At 38.8% G+C, this 21384-nt stretch overlaps 1 protein-coding gene across 3 annotated transcripts in view; it reads left to right on the top strand.

Annotated features, from left to right (window-relative positions):
* Window positions 1-1135: 1135 nt before the first annotated feature.
* FIGN (fidgetin, microtubule severing factor) overlaps window positions 1136-21384 on the top strand; it is a 105106-nt gene continuing 84857 nt past the window's right edge. The window contains exons 1-2 of one of the 3 annotated variants that reach the window (XM_063162004.1): window positions 2272-2489; window positions 3282-3451. In XM_063162004.1, the coding sequence (XP_063018074.1) occupies window positions 3427-3451 (25 nt within the window). In that variant the 5' untranslated portion in view covers window positions 2272-2489; window positions 3282-3426. Of the gene's footprint in view, window positions 1216-2271; window positions 2490-3281; window positions 3452-21384 lie in introns of those variants that run through there. The other 2 variants (XM_063162006.1, XM_063162005.1) reach the window with 2 other exon arrangements.

The raw sequence follows: 21384 nt of genomic DNA, 5'->3' as shown, positions 1-21384 counted from the left end.
TGATGACTGGCAACACCAGCAGAGGCAATATGCTGTGCTACAGATTTCAGCATCAGAGACTTCTAGATGTAACTTGTGTAGGTGGTTCAAATTAGGGAATACCAGAGGCTACTGATGTGTTGCCTGCATTTGGAGCAGTTGTCTGCTTGCCAAGGCGGCTGTTTAATACCCACAAGCTCTTGTAGAAGGGACAATGAGCAGCTGTGGGCACAGGCAATGGGCTGACCCAGGCTCTGGGCCCGTTGCTCAGAGCCACCCGATGCTGAGGGCAGGGAAAAGGCGTCAGAAGAGCATGGTGCAGACTGGGCCACAGCGGGTGCTGTGGCTGGGTGTTGCCTGCTGGCTGCTCTGGACAGCTGTCTAAAGCTATTTCAATAGACTCCTGTTGCTATAGCTATGTTGCCAGTTCTAAAAATAGCTCTCTACATCCCAAAATTCAGTTTAACCATGTTTTCCTGTGTATGTTTTGTTACACCTGGGACATACTGGGAAGCAAAAGCAGTATCTGCTCCAAACCAGCTCCTTGTTTCAGGACACTTTTGTTATTCCACTGGCAGTGCTCTCCTCGTGTAGAAGTAACTAGAGTTATCCCCAGCTGTCCCAAGTGAGCCAGGAACACCTTCCATATTCGTAATAAGCAGAAGTCTGTCTAGCCCTTTTGCTCTTTTTATTTCCAATCTTTAGGCACAGTTTTTTCACACAGGCTGGCTACGGCTTTCCAAAAGTGTGAAAGGTGCCTATTTTCACCAGCAGGTAAAAATCATTTTGGATTAACTAAATCACTGCATGGACAACATCAACCAGACAGGCCTTCCTGTTCTTTCTTTTCCTTCTCCATTACCCGGGTAGGATAGGGACTGGCTGACGGCTCACAGCAGCTTCTGCTGGCAACTACTTCAGAGTTTTATTTAGGCCTACTATATTACTGCAAAGGGAAACAGACGGGAAACGAGCCTATTCCCACTCCTCCAGATGCTAATCCTCTGGGACTGGTCTCCTCTGCCTCCTCCAGCGCCTTAACTGCCTCTTACATCTTCCATTTTTACTAAGAAAATGTAATCAGTCTCCTCTATATGCAGGACGGCCAGACAACCCTCCGAAGCCATCCTTAACTCCACAGCAGGACAAGGAAGAGAGGAAGTGAAACCACTCCAGGACTCTGAACCAAAGCCCAGGAACAGCATCCGGACAGCGCGGCTTCTTCCCCGTTAGAAGGTAAAAATGCTCTGCTAGTCCCATCAGATGCAAGCCCAGGAACGTGGATCTGTCTCGTGGGAAGCTCTCCTCACTCCCCTTTCCCCAGCTGCGGTGACAGGGCAGCGGGCGCGCAGGTGTGTGCGGGATGGAGCGGGGTGCTGGGGAGCCCCGGCGCACGGGGAGCCCCGTGTGCGAGAGGCAGGGCCCGCTCTCTGCCTGCCGCCCGGCCACCGCACGCCCTCCCTGCCAGCGTGAGGCGGCCGTAAAGCCCGTCTAACAGCCCCCCCGGGGAATCCCTCTGATGCAAGGGGAGTCCCCGGCAGCTGTGGGCCGGGGTAGCTGAGCTGGCTCCCTGCCATCCCCCGCCGAGCCGGGCTGGGAAGTGCGGAGAGAGGGAGGTGTGGCTGCCGGGGCCCCTCAGCCATTGCCGGCTACCGGGATTGCCTCTCCGCAGCTGCTAGCAGCCGGGCTCCGGCGGGCAGCGGCCGGGGCTCGCCGGGAGCATTGCGGGGCCGGGGCACGGCTGCGCGGCCCCGCCGCTGCCGCTCGGGCCGGGACGGCACTTCCACTCCGGCCATTTTCCTCGGGCGGCAGGCGGTGGCGACCGGCGAGCCCCGACGCCGCCCGCCCGGGGACGCGGCGCAGGAGCTGCCGGCCAGGGCAGCCGCGCAGGCCGCTGCCGGTCGAGCCGGGACACCCCACCGGCCCCAGGCGGGCAGACGCGGGGCGGCCGCGGCGAAGCGGAGGTGGCCGCGGCCGGGGGCAATCTCCGCCGCCGGAGCCCGCCCGCCTGCCCCGCGGCCGCGGACTACCGCTAGGCCCCGGCCCCGCCGAGGGGAGCCCCGCCGCCGCCGCTGCCGCCGCGGAGGGAGCCCGCTGCCCGCTGCCCCCGTCCCGCCGCCCCGGGGAGAGGGAGCGGAGCCGCGGCGCGGACACCCCGCCGGCCCCCGCGGGAAGCGGCGGCCCCGGCGCGCAGGACCGCGGAGCGCCCCCGCCCCCCGCGCCGCTCCCCCTTTGAAAACTGATCTTTGGCTCTTCGCGTGAAAGTGATTTGAATTTGGCTCGGCGGCGCTCTGCGCAGGCGTCCAGCTGCTGGCATGCTGGCTCCTTGCAAAGCAGCTGTTTTGGGTTTGAAATTCCAACATGGCAGAGGCTGCAGTCAGTCTTCCCTTCAAAAACTTGGAATGATTTCAAATCATAGGCACCTTCACTTAACCCGAGCCCCCATTCATCAGCAAACACATCGGATCGATGCTACTCTAACCTATCGGGTTCTTGTACCAAATCTCCAGGTAAGAGGATCTTTTTTTTTCCCCCTCTCCCCCCCCCCCCCCCCCCCCCCCCAGTCTCCCTACCATCGTTTTAAATTTTATTAAATCTTAAAGATCTCCGACACAGCCGTGTATTAATTGCCTGTTCGTGCCCTAAATATTTTGCCTAATTTGCGGTCGTTTTCTGATACTAAGTACTCCGGTCTGCTTGCCTGATCGTAGTCTGGAAAGTACAGATATACAATCGCTGTGCATGGTTTTTCCTCCTTGATCATTGCCAACAATAGTAGGCAGATTAAGAGTTCGCGATTGCAAGCTCCCTCCCCACCTCCTCCTCCTCCTCTTAATTGGATTTATTTTTAAGTTGCTTTGAAAATAATAAACTGCAGGTAACGCGGGTCTGGACATTGAGGCAACTAACTTCTGACCAAATAAGTGCAAATAAGAATCTCGCAGAACAAAAGTTAGGTTTAAATTGCTGTGTCTTGGCTGGGGTGGGGGGGTGGGGGCACGAATATGTCAGAGGAGCTGTTGCAGTAAAATGTAAGCACATCATCTTGGAGGGGGTACAGCGTGGTGGGCGTATTGTTGGCTCAGGAGGGAGAGAAAGATGTATAATTTAATGGTATATACAATCCACTGATCCTATTACTATCCTCCCTGGAGCTCTTGTTAGTTTCAATGGGAGTGAGTGAAATTGACATGGACTTGCATTCCTGGTCATGTGCTTTTTTTCCCCCTTTCTTTCTTCTCTTGTGATCTGAGATCCCCTTTTTGTTGATGTTGCTTTCCCACTTAATTATATGCATGTAGGTTAAATGAATACCTGACGAAAGGGCCCACGTTTCAAGGCAGTGACATTTGATAGCTGAGAGGAAAAGTGGCTTTAATGAAAAGCAACCTTTGGAATTCCTGCTTGTGAAAAATCCAATTCAGCTTTTTGTGCTGCCCGCAAGAAATGATCAGTAGCACCAGTGTTTATGGTATGTCCGTTTTGGGATCTACTTCCTTTGCATCTAAATAGCAAAGACAAATTTAAATAGCATGATAACGCACCGAGGACTCTGCATGCAAATATTTTGTAAGAAATACCTAATGTTTAGTAGTATATTTTCTTGTGTATATATAAGCATTTTTTTCTCTTGCTATCATTTGTTTATCGTTTGTGCTTCGATTATGGCATTAGTTTTGTCCATTGTATTGATCTCAGTTGTAAAACCTGAAGTTGCATGTTACCAGCAGTGCACTATGCACACCACTGAACTCCAATGGTATGTAAATAAGTAAAACTCGGCGAGTGGAGAGGGCAAAAACGTGTAGCAGTGAATATATACACCTACACATCTATGTGCTCGTGCATACATGCCTAAAATGCATCTTTTACTTTTGCAAACGAATATATTTTTAGTAGTTGTTTAAACTCCAGCTGCTTTTCCCTCTCTTACTTTCAGTGTAATCAGCTGCTAGAGATTCTAACTGATGTGGGGTGAGGGAATGTTTTGCATGTAAACAAACAAAATTACTGTTGTGGCCAAATGCTTAATACGATTTAATAAGGAGTATTTTATGCTCAGTTTACAAGTGTCTGGTTCACACTGCTCTGCTCTCAGTGCTTAACAGAATGAAATAATCAGGTGCTGAAACTGGCTCTGTTTTAATGGTCACTCTCCAGACCCCCGTGCTGCCCCTTCCTCCAAAAAAGTCAGATAAAATGGAGCATGGGGAATTTCAATAGAGCTCCTTGTGGTTCAGTAGATGCACCTCTAGGTATGCAGTTGAGGCTAAGGAAGTAACAACAAAAGTGACTATTAGTCTGTTTTGTGCTACCAAAAAGGGGGTATGTTCACTTTTAATTGTGTGTGATAGTAACGAATAAGGATGGAGAGAGACCCTAAGAGAGAGAGAGAGTGTGCGTGTGTGTGTTTGGGATAAGGGGAGGTCTGCCGTGTGTGGCTGATGATCTCTCGTAATAACATATCTGAATGCAAGAAAGAAATAGAGAGACAGTTGCACAATGTACACTCCTATTTTGGTGTTGTAGGTGACTGTATTGCTAAACATATCCCAGGTGATATATGATGGAAATGATCTGATTGCATTTTGCATTTAGAACTTGTTGACTTTGGAACGATCAATAAGGCAACTGTTTATTTTAGATGCACATAATTTGCTCTGAGAAATGTTTTAAGGAGAAGAGCAAGCAAGCGAGAGCGGAGCTTTTTTTTTTTTTTTTTTTTTTCCTAGAGCTGTTGGAGCAAATGTGATTGCCAGATGGGAGATTTCCCTCTGTGATGTTAAAGCTGTAATATATATTCAGAGCAGATTGGACTGCTGCTTGTGATGAGGAGGATATTACATTTATAAATTTTAAATCGGGAATCGGACAGTACGCTGAGAGCTGAAATTGGATGGTGTGGATGGTTTGGACTGTTAAATGCAATTCCCAGATAATAATAATAATTATAGTAGCAGTAATATATGTATGTATAATAAACATGATACTATTAGGCAGCTATATATATTCTATGGTGGTTAAGTATATATTTTCAATATGAGTTCTCTCTTTTCTCGCTTCCCTTAAAATGTTAAGGATTGAGGATGATTGGGAGGGGGTGTTTAAGAGCCCACTGTTAGGAGAAATCAAATATAATCAGGTTCCTGTTTGAGGAAAAGTTTTGCTAAAATTCTTTCTGCAAATTCATCTCTTTTGGAGTTTTTGTTTTGCCCGTGCATGTGGCCTGACAGTGCCACAGTCCTGAAAGACTGGGAAGTGGGAACTAGTCACACTCGAGCAGCTCTGCTGTTGCAAATTAAAAGTGTGTTGTGGTCAGGAAATGAAAGCTACAATGTCTCTTTTGAACAAGTCGTTTATCAAGAGAAACATCTATCAAGCAGTGACTTGTCACATTGATCCTCTAAAAGTTAGGTCCGAAGTGGAAGCTGCTTTGATGTTTTTGATGCCAAATTTATAAAATTGAGAAAGCTGGAGAGACTAGGACTGATTTGCACTTAAAAATTGCTCTGCTCTGGGCGTGACAAAATCATCAAGTATCTCTGATATAAGAGCTGGTAAACTAAGGAGGTATTGGATCTTCTACCTTGTTTTTATTTTCACATGGAAACTTTAGCTTTGCCACACAGGCAATTTCTTTTCAGGCTTCTTAAGATCCTGTCTGTATGACTCTCTGCATTATTTCGTCGGGGATATTTTCTTGCTTAGGAATACATCTGTTGCTTCCAAATGGAACCTTTTTTTTGTTGTCTTTCTGATGGTATTTATAGAGTTCTGCTTGAGAAGGCAATTTTTTTCCTCTCCTCTCAGTCTTGTTTCGTCTTCTTCTATTTGTAATCTCAGTTTCCACCTCTCATCCCTGTGAAGCAAAGTTTCTTTTACTGCCAAAGTAATGTTTATAGCAAGTAAGGTACATTTAAAGGTATTTGTTAGCACAATTTAAAACATGTTAAGAGTACTGCTAAGTGTCTCTTCCCCTTCTGATTTTCTTTTTCCATCCATTTTTAGCACATGAACCATGCGTTTATTCTCAACAGGAGCAGTGTATTTCAAATTGAATGTAAAGTTGAGATTTCAAGTAAAAAAAAAAAGACAAAAACAAAGTCTAAAACTGATGTTTTATCTTTCTCTATTTTCAACCATCTAAATTGTGTAGCAACTTCACTAAAAAGTTTTTCATTTTGCATAAAGTTTGTGTTTGGATTATAAAGGAATCCCTTTGAAGCAAGGGTTTGGTGTTTGGTTGTTGGGTTTCTGTTTTCTTCTCTGTGCTTTTTATTTTTTTGGCTAGAGTATGAGTGAAATCTTCCTTAAAGCAGGATGCTTTGACTTCTTTTCTTCAGTGTCGTAAATGAGATAACACTGCTTATGAATACTTGATAGAGAACCATTTGAAAATAGGCAGCAAACAGCAGCGTGGTGGGAGTTTTGGTGAGTGTTATAGTTGCTAATTAATCATGTTTGAAATGAAGGAATCATAGCATGGTAATAAAGGCTCATTGTTGTTTGATGTTTGTAACAGGATGTGACTCCTACATGAATCTGGTGGGTTTGGAGGTTTTGTTGTTATTTCCTCCCGTCATATTAAGATACCTTCACTATTAGCTCGAATTGTTTTTGTTTATTGAACATTGTGAAAGTACAGGAATTTTGCTTATTGTATCAGCATTTTAAAAATATTAAGGTTGTATTGTTATTGATATTTGCATCATACAGTTAATGGGAAAAAATGACTAGTCTTATGTCATTAGCTGTTCTTTAAGCTTTTTTATAGTTAAGCCTAGCCAAACACTTTTTGTGGTTTATTTTCTTGAAATAAGAAGCCCTACTACTTTTATTTCTTATAATTAAAAAATGGTACTTGATGAACTTTTGTGCCCTACTTGCTTATGTGTATATAGTGAGGGATATCAACTAAAAATATATTCCAGAATAGTTTGTATACTAACCCTTTAAAAATTGATCTTCAGAATACTTGGAGGGTGTTTTTGTTTTCTTAGTTTTGTTTCTGTTACGCCTCTTATTAGATGTGTCGTCTTTGGGCTTTATTTTTCACCTGTCTATTAATAACTGCTATATACAATGGAGAGAGAATCACTTTCAAAATACAAAGCTTTAGTTTAAAAATTTAATAAGGCTATTTTATGCTGCATGAACTAGGTTTGGAATCTGCTGTTGTTTAGATGCTCAGTTTCTTTTTAAAATATAACTCCTAGAGGAGAATTATTCTGTATGGGTTCTATCAATAAGTTTATTCAATGAATGCATACATGAAGCACTGAATATGATGACTTATCTTTCTGTAGTCCTAATCATCAATTAATAGGCTTATCTGCTTGTTAGGAGTGGGTTTAATGGTACAAAATCAGCATGAGATCTGTCTATATGAAACACTTGTTTGTTGTTTATGACAGACTGAGTTTTGATCTTGTATCCCCAGATCTAATAATAGAAATATTTGGCTCTTTGCCCTCAATCAATATATCCATTAACAGAAAAAACTTCACACAATACTTTCATAAAGTGCTAGATGTATTGATACTAAGTTGATAAATTTAATTACTGGGGTTTTACATTGATTCATTGATCTTATGATTGGAGGAAATTGTTCTGCAGACATTTCTAAAGTATTGAGGAATATCGTATGTCCATAAAGCTTGATTAATTGATAAATCAGCACTTTTTTTTCCTCCTCAGTTATTGATGACATAAAAATAACTGTAAAAATAATTTGGAATAAGCTAATTAGAAATTCTCATGTATTAGTAACAGAGCAGATAAGAAGCAGTACTATGGAGGTGAAAAAAATGAAGTTTGAAGTGGAATTGTGCCTATTGGGCCCAATCCTTAAGTGGTGTAAAAAATATTTAGCTTTGTAAAGATAAAATAATGTACAGTTCCCAGAATCTGGACCATGGTGGCTTTTTTGTTTGTTTTGGTTGTGGTGGCTTGTCTTTTTTTGTTTTTTTTTTTCCAGTACTATTCTTTGACTCATTGGAAGCTGTTTTAAATTAGATATTATGGATGTATGGAATTTTAGATAAGCATCTGATCCGAAATGAATAGTATAGCTATAAAAGCAATTTGAAGAGCGGCAAATTCAGGATTGCGTATCCCTGATATTGTTGCAGAGTATTAAAATCTTGCTGCTAGAGATGCTATCCTCTAAGTGAAAACTTATCTTCCTTATGGGAAAGATGACTTCAGGGAACTCTCAGCTGGGAAAAGGCCCAGAGGGTTTTTTGTGTTTTTTTTTTTTTTTTTTTTTTTTGGTTTTTTTTTTTTTTTTTTTTTTGTTTTGTGGTTTTTTTTTTTTTTTTTTTTTGTTGCTAAAATAATAATTAAAAAAAATCCAATACATAGAATTAGTTACAGGAATATTTTCCAGGTGAAAAAAAACCTTACGAGAGTACTTGGCTCCATTTCGGTGAGGTATGCGACCTTTTCACCCTATGTCAATGATATTTTTATAGAGTGTGTGAGAAATGTGCGTATAAAGAAAATTCCTTAAGATCATTCAGTTTTTTATTTTTTCTAAAATAAAAGAAAAAAAAAGTAAAAGAAAAAAAAGAAATCTCTCAATCAAAACAACATATAGATCTCCCTTAATGAAACTAATGAAACAGTATTCCTTTAAAGGATGGTAGCTAATAGAGAGAAACAGAGACAACCACTTGCCAGATGTTACTGTAGGTTCAACAAATACAGTCTTACCCTTCAAGGAGCAAGGAATCCTGCACTGGAGGTGTAATGGAGGTCAAAGGAAACCTAAGTCTTTCAGACCTTAATAATTCTACCTGCCATCCCCTCAATTGGCATGTTAAAGAAAATGCATATATATATATATATATATATATATTATGTTTCTTGGAAGATAATTTGTATTTGCAGCAATCTACTAAGCAAGTGGACTTCACTACTGTTGCTTCTAAATACCTGTTGGGGTTGGCCCTGCTGTGTGACAAGTGAGTGAAAATGGAAAGAAAAATAGCTGGTCAGTCTTGGTTACCAAAATCTTGAGAAACTGGGGAGAGATTGGGCTTTGACAGGTCAGTTTGAGAATGGGATGAATACAAAACTGTGTAATCTGCAGAAAGCACCACTGATTGAGGGCATACGGAGATGTCTGCAGTGATGAAAACGTGGAGTCTCTGCTTTCGTTTTGCCGAGCTCTGTTGCTATGAGGTATCGGCACACACAGAATGTTAATAACAGTATTGTGTGTCTGTTCCGATAGTGCGTGGAACGGTACCTGTCAAACATATCATAACACTCAACTATCTCTTTAATCATATAAGCAACACTCCTTACTACAAAAGCTATTGTATTTGTACAATAGAAAGAACAGCCATACATTATTTGAATAATGGACTAAAACTTTGTTCTTTAAACCATTTTTTCTGCAGAGGGAACAAAGTTTCATGTATCTTTGCTGTAATTAAAAATAATGCAGCTACAGATGACTGTCATGCCACTGGCTAATTTTAATTTTTTTTTTCTATAATAGTCTATTAAGTGTGTAGTCTGATATGCCATGAAATACTGAAATAGCAATTGCCAGTCATTATTTAACTGCAACTGAGAAACTCTTTTCTCAGTTCTTTTATAATGTAGCTAGTGCTAGCATATTGTTAGTTAAATTTCAAATAGCCTGAAAGGTATGTGGACAAAATGCTGAGATTATTTTGATATGATTATAAATTTTGGTGATGTAAGTATGTTTTTTTTCCAGATTCCTTGAAATCATGTATTACCCGGACTTTCTGTAGTCTGTTTTTAACCCTTCTGTATTCTACTGTTAATCTGTTCTGTAATCTTTGTTAAAGCATGTGGGTCATCTTCTATAGATGAATTGCTCAATGTATGAAGATGTATGCCACAGTTTATTTTGTGTGATATTTTAGAATGTATGCATGTGTCACGCTGGTTATAGATTGGTGATGATAACTTTGTTTGAGTAATATGTATCTTACATGCATTAATACTTTAGCAGCAAGACCATACTGTGGTCAAACTTCATGAACTAAGATAGCGGTCTCACATCTAATTAAGCAGGATCTGAATGAATGATTTTCTGATACAGGTCAAAATTGAACTTTTTGTTTCTCTTCTTCAGTGTGATAAAATGCTTAAGAGACACATGAAGGCATGTTTGCGTAACTCCTACTGATCTGAAGGGAATTTGTAAATGAATGTTGAGAGGAGATGGGAGAAAGGACTGAACCTGGTGGGTCACAGGGGTTTGCGGCAGGAATGTATCTGCATGCTTTCATTTAAGATGTTTTGGGGTTTTTTTACCTGATTTAGAATAACAGCTGTTTGCCTTTTAATATGTTAGAAATAACATCTGTATTTTCATTTGTCTCCTCCATTCTAGCATAGAAGCAAGTCATTAATTAAAAAGCATTTATACAGTGAGCTTGAATTATCACTTAATAAAACTTAAATCTGTAGTGTTGCAAAGATATTCCTAGACAGTACAACTGATTTTGTGTGCTTGTCTGCTGGTGAGGGGAAGAGCCAAAAATTACTTTATATTGCTGAACGACAGCAGAGGGTGGATGGGAATGATAAAATGATATGCAGAAATTATGAATCCATGACAATAGTACCAATATTGACGTTTAAAATATTAAGAACTGATAGGCCTACTGTACAAACTGCTGTGATAGCTGTGCTTTTAGGTGAAAGTAGCTATTTATATGCCTTATGGCTCAGTGTGGTCATGTTGAAAGTATGAGCCTACTCATCACAGATTCTGAGAAAGTGCAGGTTAACATCCTCTGTGTTCTTTAGACCTGTCTGATTACTTCAGCCTCCTGTGTTGACACAGAGAAAGAAACAGCTAGATTCTATGCTGGAAGAATAAGGTTTGCGAGCACCGACTGATATTAGGTATCCCATTGTGATACCTAAACCAAATTTTAAAAAATCAAGCATCCTTTTCAAGTCAAACTTGAGAAACAGAGAAAGGAACAGCAAAGATGTTTCTGAACACATTTGAAGGAGCACCGTTTACTTTCAAAAGAGATCTTTCCCATCACTTGTGGATAGCTCCACCATGAAGAGCAATATCAAAAGATCTCAGAAAAGTAACTATTCTTTTATGTCTTTGGGAACTCAGATGCTTACAAGATTGTTTCTGAGAAAGAAAAGAATTGATCCTATTTTCAGTCCCTTGTTGTTGGCATTTGTGGACCACATGACTAGATACAGTATTGTAGAAATACACTCTTAGTATGTGCGTATAATTCTGTTTCCCCTTGCAGCTCTAAAATAACAGTGCAATGTGGCTATATGAAAACTCAGTTTGGACAACGTTTTTATTAATTTTTTTTGCATTAAATGAAATTGTTTTACTTAATATACATATAGAGTCTGCTGAAAATATTTAAGCATAGTAGATAGGTCATCTGCATGATAAAAGTAGAGAAATTAAAATAGTCTGTTTTGTTTATAAAAATATAGACTTAAAGTCACCTGTGATAATTTGCAAACTATCTCCATTCAGTCAGAGAACTGTTGGGTTTAAACATCATCAATTTAAACCATAAACATTCTGTTATTTTTAATATGGAAGAAGACTATAAATTTATTAGCTCTTCAAATAAATGAACATTTGATTTAGAAAATTAAGAGGTTTTGTGTTTACTGATGTTAGGTCTTTATATCATAAGGCTTTATATTAACTTCATAGCTATAGTGGTACTGTATTGAGCGTACAATAAATAAGCAGATATTTAATTTTAAAGATAATAATTTTTCATGTGTTCATAGAATTTCTGATAATTTTTTATTTCTTGCTCTTTGCCTTCAATAAAAGCAGTAATAGATATATTTTGGAAACTGTTCATGCTGCAATTAACCTTTCTTAATCATTGATTTTCATTTTATTCTTTGGCTTTCATTCATTGTATTACATAGTCCTGTCCTGTGTAGGCATTCTTTATACCACAAAACTGATTTACTTTTCCACTTACACTTTAAAAACTTTAGTGGTAACATGAACTGTGATAGGTAACTATGGTCATCGTATCAAGCAATGTTATTCAGATTAATGCCAGTAAACCCAATGTAATGAGGGGTATGAGGCACTTGTCATTATTCAGCCCCTAGCATTTGTCACTGTGGCAGTCATATCAAAGGCACACCTTAATATGCGGAGAACATATTTGTTGAAACACATGGTTCAATAAATATCAGAAGCCTTTGTTTTTTAAAGTTAGATGTAGGGAAAATACATCTCACTATGAGCTGTAGGTAAAATATATCTCATAGTGTGCTTATAGAGACTGTGAATAAACAGTGCCTTAATGCATGACAGGTTTAAAGTTCTCACTAGTTAGAAATATTCAGTTATAATATGTTATCCATACGGTACAGAATAACAAATTGACACTAGTATTTATTTGGAGTAATAATTTTCAGCATTAAGGAAAGATGTTTTGTTATTGAGTAATTAGCAAACACCACTCCACCCCCACTTCCCAGGATGTCATCTGCTTAGAAATTGTAGCATTCACTACTTTCATTCATGACAGGCAAGTCCTTTTTGGCTAAAGTGACTGTTCCTCTCTGTTTCAGAGCATTACAACAGCTGCAGTTTGAGCTTGAAGGGTCTGAGTGGCTGAGATAACATCACAAATAGTATTGCATCTCAGAAAGTGTAATTCAGCTTTCCGTTTTTGGGTGCTTGGTTATCAGAAGCACAGAGTCCCTGCAATTTCTATTGACTTTGGATATGCAGGTGTGCAGCAAATTTCAGAAACTAGGTGTTATAAGGAATTTCCCCAGAAAATGGTAGGCATTAGCTTTATTTGCACTTCTTAAATGTTCCAGTCTCCCTCTTGAGGTATTAATGCTGTATGATATGATAGAAGAAACAGAGTTTTTAATTTTTCTTGGTGGTTGTAAAAACATTTTAAATTCATCAGGACAAAAATACATACGTTAATAAAGGTATATGGTATACAATAATACATACATTAATAAAGGTATAAGGTATAAGAATACATACATTAATAAAGGTATATACCTTTATATATGTATGTATATAAATACATACATATATAAAGGTATAATCATTTGTGATTTTGCTCAGAGGAGACTTTATACTGTTTATTACTGTGTAGATATTCCAAGAAACAAAACGCAAAATATATTATGCTGTTCTAATTACAAAATCTTCCTTAGTTATCTTCTCCCTTCTCCTGATCCTTCTCCCTTCCCCCTCCCTCTCATGGCTTTTTTAAACAATTATGGGCATTGTGCTCCTTAATGGTGCATAGTTACTGTAAAGATAGATGTCCTCAAATAATGAGTTTCTAATAATAATCAGAAGCACTTAGATTAAACTGGTTTCATATAGAAACCTTACAGTATGAAAAAGTACATCTAAAATCCTGAGGTATATTTACAGGAGCTAAGCCTATTTACAGAAAACTAACCCAATTTTGTATCTGTTCATGTGTGTGGGGTGGGGGCACTGGAGGTGTATTGACTGTGTGCCTACGTTTTTGTCCACCTGCTTTAAAGACTTCAGAAGATTTTTTTTTAGTACAGATTTCTATTTTGCTTTCTGATAACAGAATATGTTTTAAAATCACAACATACTAATTAGCTTCTGTGTTTACACTGGAAAGCTTGCATTCCTTCAAATGACTTTTACCCACACTCTTCTTTCGATCTGTTGCTTCCCCCACCTCCCATCCTCCTCCCCCACTCCCTGTGAGGTTTATTACATTAGATTTGTTGCTTTCTTCCTTGTTCAGAAGTTATGAAGGCAAGTAAATGAAAGTGATAAGTACAGTAACAGATAATTCTTACTTGAAAGAGTTGTTGCTGCATTGGTTGGGAATACTATCTTTCCTAACAGGTACTGAATCAGCAAGGCTGTACAATAAAAATAGCAAAAAAGTTTAACTTATTGTTTAGAAATACATATGCCATTTAAATGGAAACAAACCCCCAAATCTCCCACATACCTTTTGGGGTTTGGAGAACAAAAGCTTACTTGTATGCTCCAAATTCCCCTGGGCCTTAATTTGCAATACCATTATTTAAGCCTGGCTGATACAAACCCATTGCAGAGAAATAGAATCTCTCCTTCCTGGCTTTTCAAAGCCATTCTATGCCTTCTTCTCTCTGCCTGCCTGCATGCCCCAGCACCCCCCTCTTCGTTCTCAGCCTCTTGGTCTTACCCTGCCACTGTGAAACTCTTTTGTATTTGAAATGCAGTAAACAGAAAAATAGTGAGCTTCTAAAACACAGAAAACTGCCATTCTGCATGGTTTTACTGACATCACTGCCAACACACAGGTAATTCTATCTTCTGACTAAGAGCAAGGTATAAACACTTTAATATCTGTTGTGTCCTCTACCAGGTGACCTGTAGTAGTTTATTGTAAAGATAAGCACCCCTGATACAATAAGTTATTTCTTCTCAGAAAAGGGGAAAAAAGTCAAATCTTATAGAAAATATTAACCATAAAGTGAGGAGAAACTTGTGCCCCCTTAACATGCTCCTGGGGTTGCCAGGCTCTCTGGATTTCATCTCCTGGGTACACTGGCATTGTGAGATGCTCAGCTGGAAGCTATTCTGGAACAGAACTGGTTTTGGGTGTAATGCCTAACAGCTGAGAGTAAATACAGCCATTACTGTAGCTTGATGCAGCTTTGAGCACTACAGCTGTATTTATTTTGCTGCTAATAAAATGGCAGCCTACTTTGTCATTAAGAGGCTTGTCTTTGTGAAATAGCAGTTGAGGTGTAATGCTGAGTGTTTGAGTTAGTGGAAGGAGCTAAGAAATAGATGAGCTGCATTCCTGACTGTGGGTGGAAGGATGGTGAGTAATATGTGTCTTGGCATGGCATCTGCCAAAAGCATTTTTTTCTCTTCCCCCCAACCCCACTACGCTGTTCTAGTTTTGAAAGGTGTAAGGTATTCTAATAAGCAAAGGGGGAAAAAAAAGTCAAAGGGAAAAAACTTTCAAGCAAGTCATTATAGCACATTTCAATGACCGTGCCTCACACTTAATTTAATTAGAAGACAACTGCACTGGAAAACTGGTCATTTTAGTCGTAGTTAACAACTGGTTCTCTCCTACCCCCACTCAGAACTGATTATATGCCACGTTGTATAATGTAATTTCTACAAGAAAATTAAGTATAAATAGGTATTGTGTAGTTAGAATAATGAAGATTTCATGAAAGGTATTAACTTATCATTTATCTATGCTTTTAGAGGAGAAAATAAATATTTTTCTTCTGGTGTTTCTTTTTTACTACATCAAACAGAAAAAAAACCCAGTATCAAATTGGGATATTTTCTAAATTTTTAAACAAAAAACTGAGTGTATAGCTATTTATATGTTCGTTATGGGGTAAGAAGGCACTGAAGCAAATGAAACCTTGTATGTGCATGTTTCTTACAGGATTACTATTTTCAGAAGGGATTGCTGTTTGTTGTAAAATAATTTACTGGTGTATGGTTTGTGAAATGGTGTGGGTAGTTCAATGCTGGATTTCAGGCAAGAAAGTTTCCTAGTTAGCTGTAATAAGACATACTTGCTCAGTAGTAACATAATAAGGATAAAAAATAATGTATGATTTAATGAAAAAAAATCTATCCATTTGCATTTTTCCACCAAATTCCACTTGGTGATATGTTTGTTGGGCTGAGCTATTAAGTGTTCTGTGGACTGTGTTTCAACTACTGTATGATCTAGGTATATTGAAGCTTTTTACTTACTGCCAATGCAAAATTTGACCCTAGTTTTACCCTGAGATGTTTTTGCCTTTAAAAATACCCACACTTCATGAGTACTCAGGTGATCAAAAAATTAATTGTTGCTATTTGTGGGGTGTGTCTTTGTCTTATAGTAAGAGTAACTTACTGAATTGATGTTGAATAGATTTTATTTTCTTATGTTGATTCCAAAGTTCAACTATGGGAATTGCTGTATTATCTCAAAATTTTAAATCTACATTTTATGCACTGTGCCAAAGCACCCATGAGCTTGTTAAGCAAAGACTTTTTCAATTATATCTTGTGTTTATGCATGTATTTATACTTGACAGAAATCCTTTAGAGGTTTGGTTTGCTGTATTAATGCTTAGTGTATTAGAGCACATAAAATATGGTAGAGGTGTCAGTAAAACCATGCAGAATAGCAGTTTTCTGTGTTTTATAAGCTCACTATTTTTCTGTTTACTGCATTTCAAATACAGGAGTTTTACAATGGCAGGGTAAGACCAAGAGGCTGTACTTACAGATCTAGTGCTGGTAGCTTCCATTGTATTTTAGTAGCTGCTGAAGAGTTCCTTGGCCAGACATCCAGCCTCTAGAGGGCACAGCAGTAATCTGCTCTGCCAGACCCTCACCCACACAATCATCTGCACAAAGTTTAAATGCTGGTACCTACAAAGAGAATTCCGCTTGTGTTGCATTAAAAAAAAAAAAAATCTCTGTATTCCTCATTTTCCTGGAGTTTTGCTATAGTAAGTTATTTCCTTTTCTTTTTTCTTCTTTAATCTTGGAAATGTTTCTGTATTTGCTTTATTCCCCCCCCCCCCCCCCCCCCACCTGATGGTGATCTTTATTAAAGTAGACTCAAGTCCATGATATTGCTGATTTGCAGATATTTCTTCACCTGGTACAAACATTTCTTTAGGTATACGCTACTCTTTGCTGTAGTAAAGACAACGGAAGCCAGTGCAGAGCAATTGAGACTTCCACAGTTAGGTACTGAAATTCCTTATGTACTAAAATCTGGATAATAAATAATCCACATGGGATTGAACCCAGTTAATTCTACTCCAGTTGCATAGGTTCCATTGCTCAAGCCTTTTCTTTTGTGAGATGCCATATTACAGCTTTTCATTCTCCTATAGATTAATGTTACTAATGTTGATCTTCATGTGGTGTCATACTTGTTCTCCAGTTCACTGTGATTCTCTACTTTAGTATATCACTATTAGCAATCAGGTTTTCAATGGTTCAAATTAATTTGATGGTATGCTTTGAATTTTCCTTAGATGTCCTCATGTAGAACAAAAGAAAAGCAAGTATTCCTGGATTTGATGCCGGGAATAAAGACATTCCCCAATCTGTACTTTAGTTTTGTTCTAAGACTTTACGTTTAGGGAGAAATACATATTGAAGAAAAATTTGTTGCTGAGTATCATTAACTGTGTAGACAACTTTTCTTAGTAGTGGTACAAGCTGGGCAATTTCTGCTTGAGAAATTACATAAATGCAGCATTTTAGCTATATATTTAGTGATGAGCAATAGAGCTTTACATCATTGTTGGGTTTCTACGTTTCTGTGCAACATAAAAATGGAGGAAGATTGTGTTCATGTTTATTTTGTAGGTCAACTTGTTATGCTCAGTTCCCATTTCCTAACTTTTTCTTAAAAAATAGTTAAAATAAAAGTTGTTTGGTTTATGAAGTGTATAGTGTCTGCTTTATGGGTGGTACTAGACCAGATTTTATTGGGGAAGTTTGACAACTTCCTGTGAATAGTTTGGAAAATTTAGGTAGTAAGTTACTGTATTGAAGCAATCCCATTTCCAAAGTTTTTCATTGCTTTAAAATGTCAAGAAGTTTTTGTTAGTCTGAGAGTAATGGCAGTTTAGGGAGATGCAAGGGAAAAATTTCCAAGACAGAATACAATCTGTGGAAGTGCTGTGTCAAACTTATGTCTTCATCACCTGTGACCAAGAGACAGTTAACTTAGTGGAGAAATAACTGTGACATTGTTTTGTGATTCATCTAATCCACTTTTTCCCAGGGGACTGAGACAGTCACTAGTGTGTCACTTCAGCCTTGGCGCACTCCCAGGTTTGCAAACTTGGTTCTTGATTCCACGCTGTGGGGTGGAGCTCTGCAGTAAAACTGCCCAACATACTGAAACCTCAACGAAAAAAGGAGGTGTAATGCTTGGAGGGTGTCCTGGTCAACTCCTTTATAAACCTGATCTCTGCAGGGTTAGGTATACTCTTAGAATAAGCTTCCACTGTCATGGAAATAGGTTGGAAATATAGTTAGGGTATCTGTTCAGTCTTAAATAACCAAATTTTTTGATGACATAGTTGTTTACAGTCAGACACTGGCCCTGGTGTTCTGCCTGAGAGGGAGCATTCTTTTTTTGATAACTGCTAGTAGAGGACTGCTATCATCCAAGTTTATCCCTTACTTTTGTTCTCCAAACCCAAATATCCTCAGCCTTTCTCTTCCACCCTGTCAAATCCGTGGCTTTTACAGCTTGTTGTAAAAGCCAAAACAAAATCAGGCGGTATTGAAGTTAGTGGGGAGAAGCAAGCAAGTCCTAGAGCCACAAATGTCCCCATGAGGGACACAGTGCCTGGGTACCAGTGGGATGCCTGATGGAGAGGCTCTGCCAACATCACCTGTGGCATTGTGGTGGCAGGCAGAGCTAACTGAGTCTTGGATGGTTCAAAATAGCAGGAACAAAGGAATATGATGTGAATGTATTGATACAGTTTATAGGATTTAAAACAAAAAAAAAAAAGAAAGTTTTATTGGGAAAATAATTAAAAGTCAATTTTCATGGGGAATATTAAAGCACCAAGCGAGTCCAATGTAAGCTAAATGACAGGTCACTGACTTTGGTTACTGGAAGTGTATGTGTCATGTCTTTTGTCTGAATTTAGAGCTATGTGAATTTTGTCCTTGTGGGTGGCAACATTGCACCCCTTAAACATAGGACAGGAGAGAAGAACAGCAAAGGATTTTTTTTTTTTCACTCCTGAACAAATGAAAGCACCAGAAAAGCCACCTTGATTTTAAAATTCAGGCTCCAAATCTCTCTTTAAATCATTTTAATAGACACTAAGTTATAAATCATCCAAGCAATTACATGAACACAAAAGGAGTGGGGCCTAGCCTCAGCTTCAGCCCCAGATGTTTCTTGACTACAATAATGGCCCAGCCCAGATATTTACAGCTTAATTTCTGCTCATGTGCACTTGTCCATAAATGGTTCCTTTTCCATTCCCAGTTCAACAACTGAACAACTTATAGTAGAGCATGATTCAAATTTGTATGATGGCAAATTATGGATAGAGACAATTTACCTTTGGAAACTTTCAAGTCCATTTCCAATATTTAAAATGTAAGGTGACTCTTGAACAGAGAATGATAGATTGGCCCCTTTTCAATTTTTGTGTTCTTCATTTTTTTGTTCTATTATTGTATATATAATCTGGTTATATACATTCCTGTTTTTTAATTTTTTTTTTGTCTAGCTTTACTGCAGTTCTGAGCAGAGACTTTTTTTCCCTCCTTTTAATGCTCTGCCATCTAGCATGACTTGCATTGCAAGCCAGTGCATCTAACCTTGCTGCTCTCTCCATTCCTGTCCTGCTTACTGCTCCTCCCAAACAGCCCAATGCTTGAAACTAAACAAATTGAAAATAATGATTGGTAACCATCTGCTGTGCTGAAATTCCACGTACAGCAGTTAACTCCATTTTACAAAACAACTTCAATCTAGTGAATTACAGTGCAGTTCTTGGTGGCAGCAGATAGCAACAAGCAGTTTCGAGTTCCTCTAGACAGAGCAGTTAATGTAGGGAGCATTATGCGGAGTCATTTGGTGGTGTTGGCATGGTGGGGGGATACTTGTGCCATCAGAGAGTTCAGTGTAATGCATTTGAAACTAGAGGGAGTCTGACCATGGCCTAATTGTTTCATCTGATTAAAAAAGAGGCTGGTCCATAAAACTATGCTGACAGGCGATCTTGCAGATCTGTACCCTTCAGTTTGGTTTTCTGTTTCTGCAGCTGAGCACAATACTGCGAGGAACATGTTTGGCTTTCAGTCGTTTCCATGTGACTTTTGGAGTCCTCAATGAAAACCTCAACCAAAAGTTAGGTTGTGTAGCTGGTCAAAGTATATTGAAGAAAAATAATTAATCATAGGTTTTCTATTGGAGAAACTTTTATAGATACAGAACTGTAACTAGAAGCACTCTAAAAAGTGATGGACTGCCAATCAGCAAACATTCAAATAACTGTAGACTATGATGTAATATTAAAATAGGCACCATTATTATCTGTATTTTTAATTCAATTTCAATTATCTGAGTTTAGGTTTTGATTGTGTGTAAGGAAAGTTGCTTAAAATGGGCAGTATATTGAGTTCAAAGGACCCATATAGTTCATAAATTCTCTCGTGTCTACTGGATTTTTCATCAGGGAGACTTCCAATAAAAATGATCTATTTTAGAAATAATATTGTTTAGTAGGTTGAAATGTGGTGTAATAAAATTAGACCTTCAGTCTTCTAAAGTTACTACTTAGATGGCACCCTTGGGATGGTAAAATGGCTGTATAAGCAGATGAATCAGACAGTTTCACTGATGGATACATTTGTCAGTCTCCGTTACAGATATAATATATTCTTATATCTGTAATCCTGACACTGTTACATCCAAATGAAATCAACATGAGGTTGTCATCTTTAAGCAAATATGTTAAGTGTTGTCTTTTGTGCTTTGGATTTGAAAGAAAGGGGCCCAAGGGAGCCAGCATCATGCAAATGGAACAAATCCCATTTCTTCTGAGCTGTGCTGTTTCCCCCTTCATGGCAGCTGGCTGTGTTATCTTTGTGTGTTTCTCTGAGTGCTGACAATTCTTTCAGTGATCTAAGTTAGGGCACATTAGAAAGTGGAAGCAGCTGTCTGTCGTTATACTGAGAGACGTGTTTGCTCTACTGCAAAGATGAAGGACCATGAATCCTTGACACACTCTCTCCCCCCTCCCCCTTTACTTTCCAACATGATCAACATTCAGACGCACAGATTGTCTGCTTGGACAGTTTTTTGTTCTGACTGACAGCATCTGGCATAGACAAATTTAAAAATACATAGCATGCCATGCTTGGAATTGGAACATCCCTTCTTTATTAATCTTCTCATTTAAACCATTCATTTACATTTCATGAAAGGTTACAGCTTGATGTGGTTGAAACATTTATTTTAAATGAATAACCTCCTAATGAAATACCTCGAATGAGCACCAAACAGTCAGTGTTTATTAAAAATTACACCTGATTAGTATGGCCTTGGAACTGCAGTGAAGATATAAGATTTCCCCATTGTCTCAGTCCATAATAAAGAAAAAAAAAAAAAAGAAAAAAAATGTTTAGCATGTGTAAGGGTAATCCTTGTTTTTTTAAACCACAGAGCTAAATGAGAGCAGTGTTTTCACTTGCAACCCCCCATCATTTTCAAGAGTACTGTGTTATAAAGCAATAGCCTTTAAAATGCTGTTTCTCTAATTAAATCTGGTTTTGCTGGAACAATGGATTTAAAGGAAATGTCTAAATAGAGCATTGTTTTGTTTTATTCTGCTAACACATTTATGATTTGAGACACA

The sequence above is a fragment of the Melospiza melodia genome, chromosome 8 (genome assembly GCF_035770615.1).
Source record: "Melospiza melodia melodia isolate bMelMel2 chromosome 8, bMelMel2.pri, whole genome shotgun sequence".
Lineage (NCBI taxonomy): Eukaryota > Metazoa > Chordata > Aves > Passeriformes > Passerellidae > Melospiza > Melospiza melodia.
This window is presented reverse-complemented; position numbering and strand designations above follow the sequence as displayed.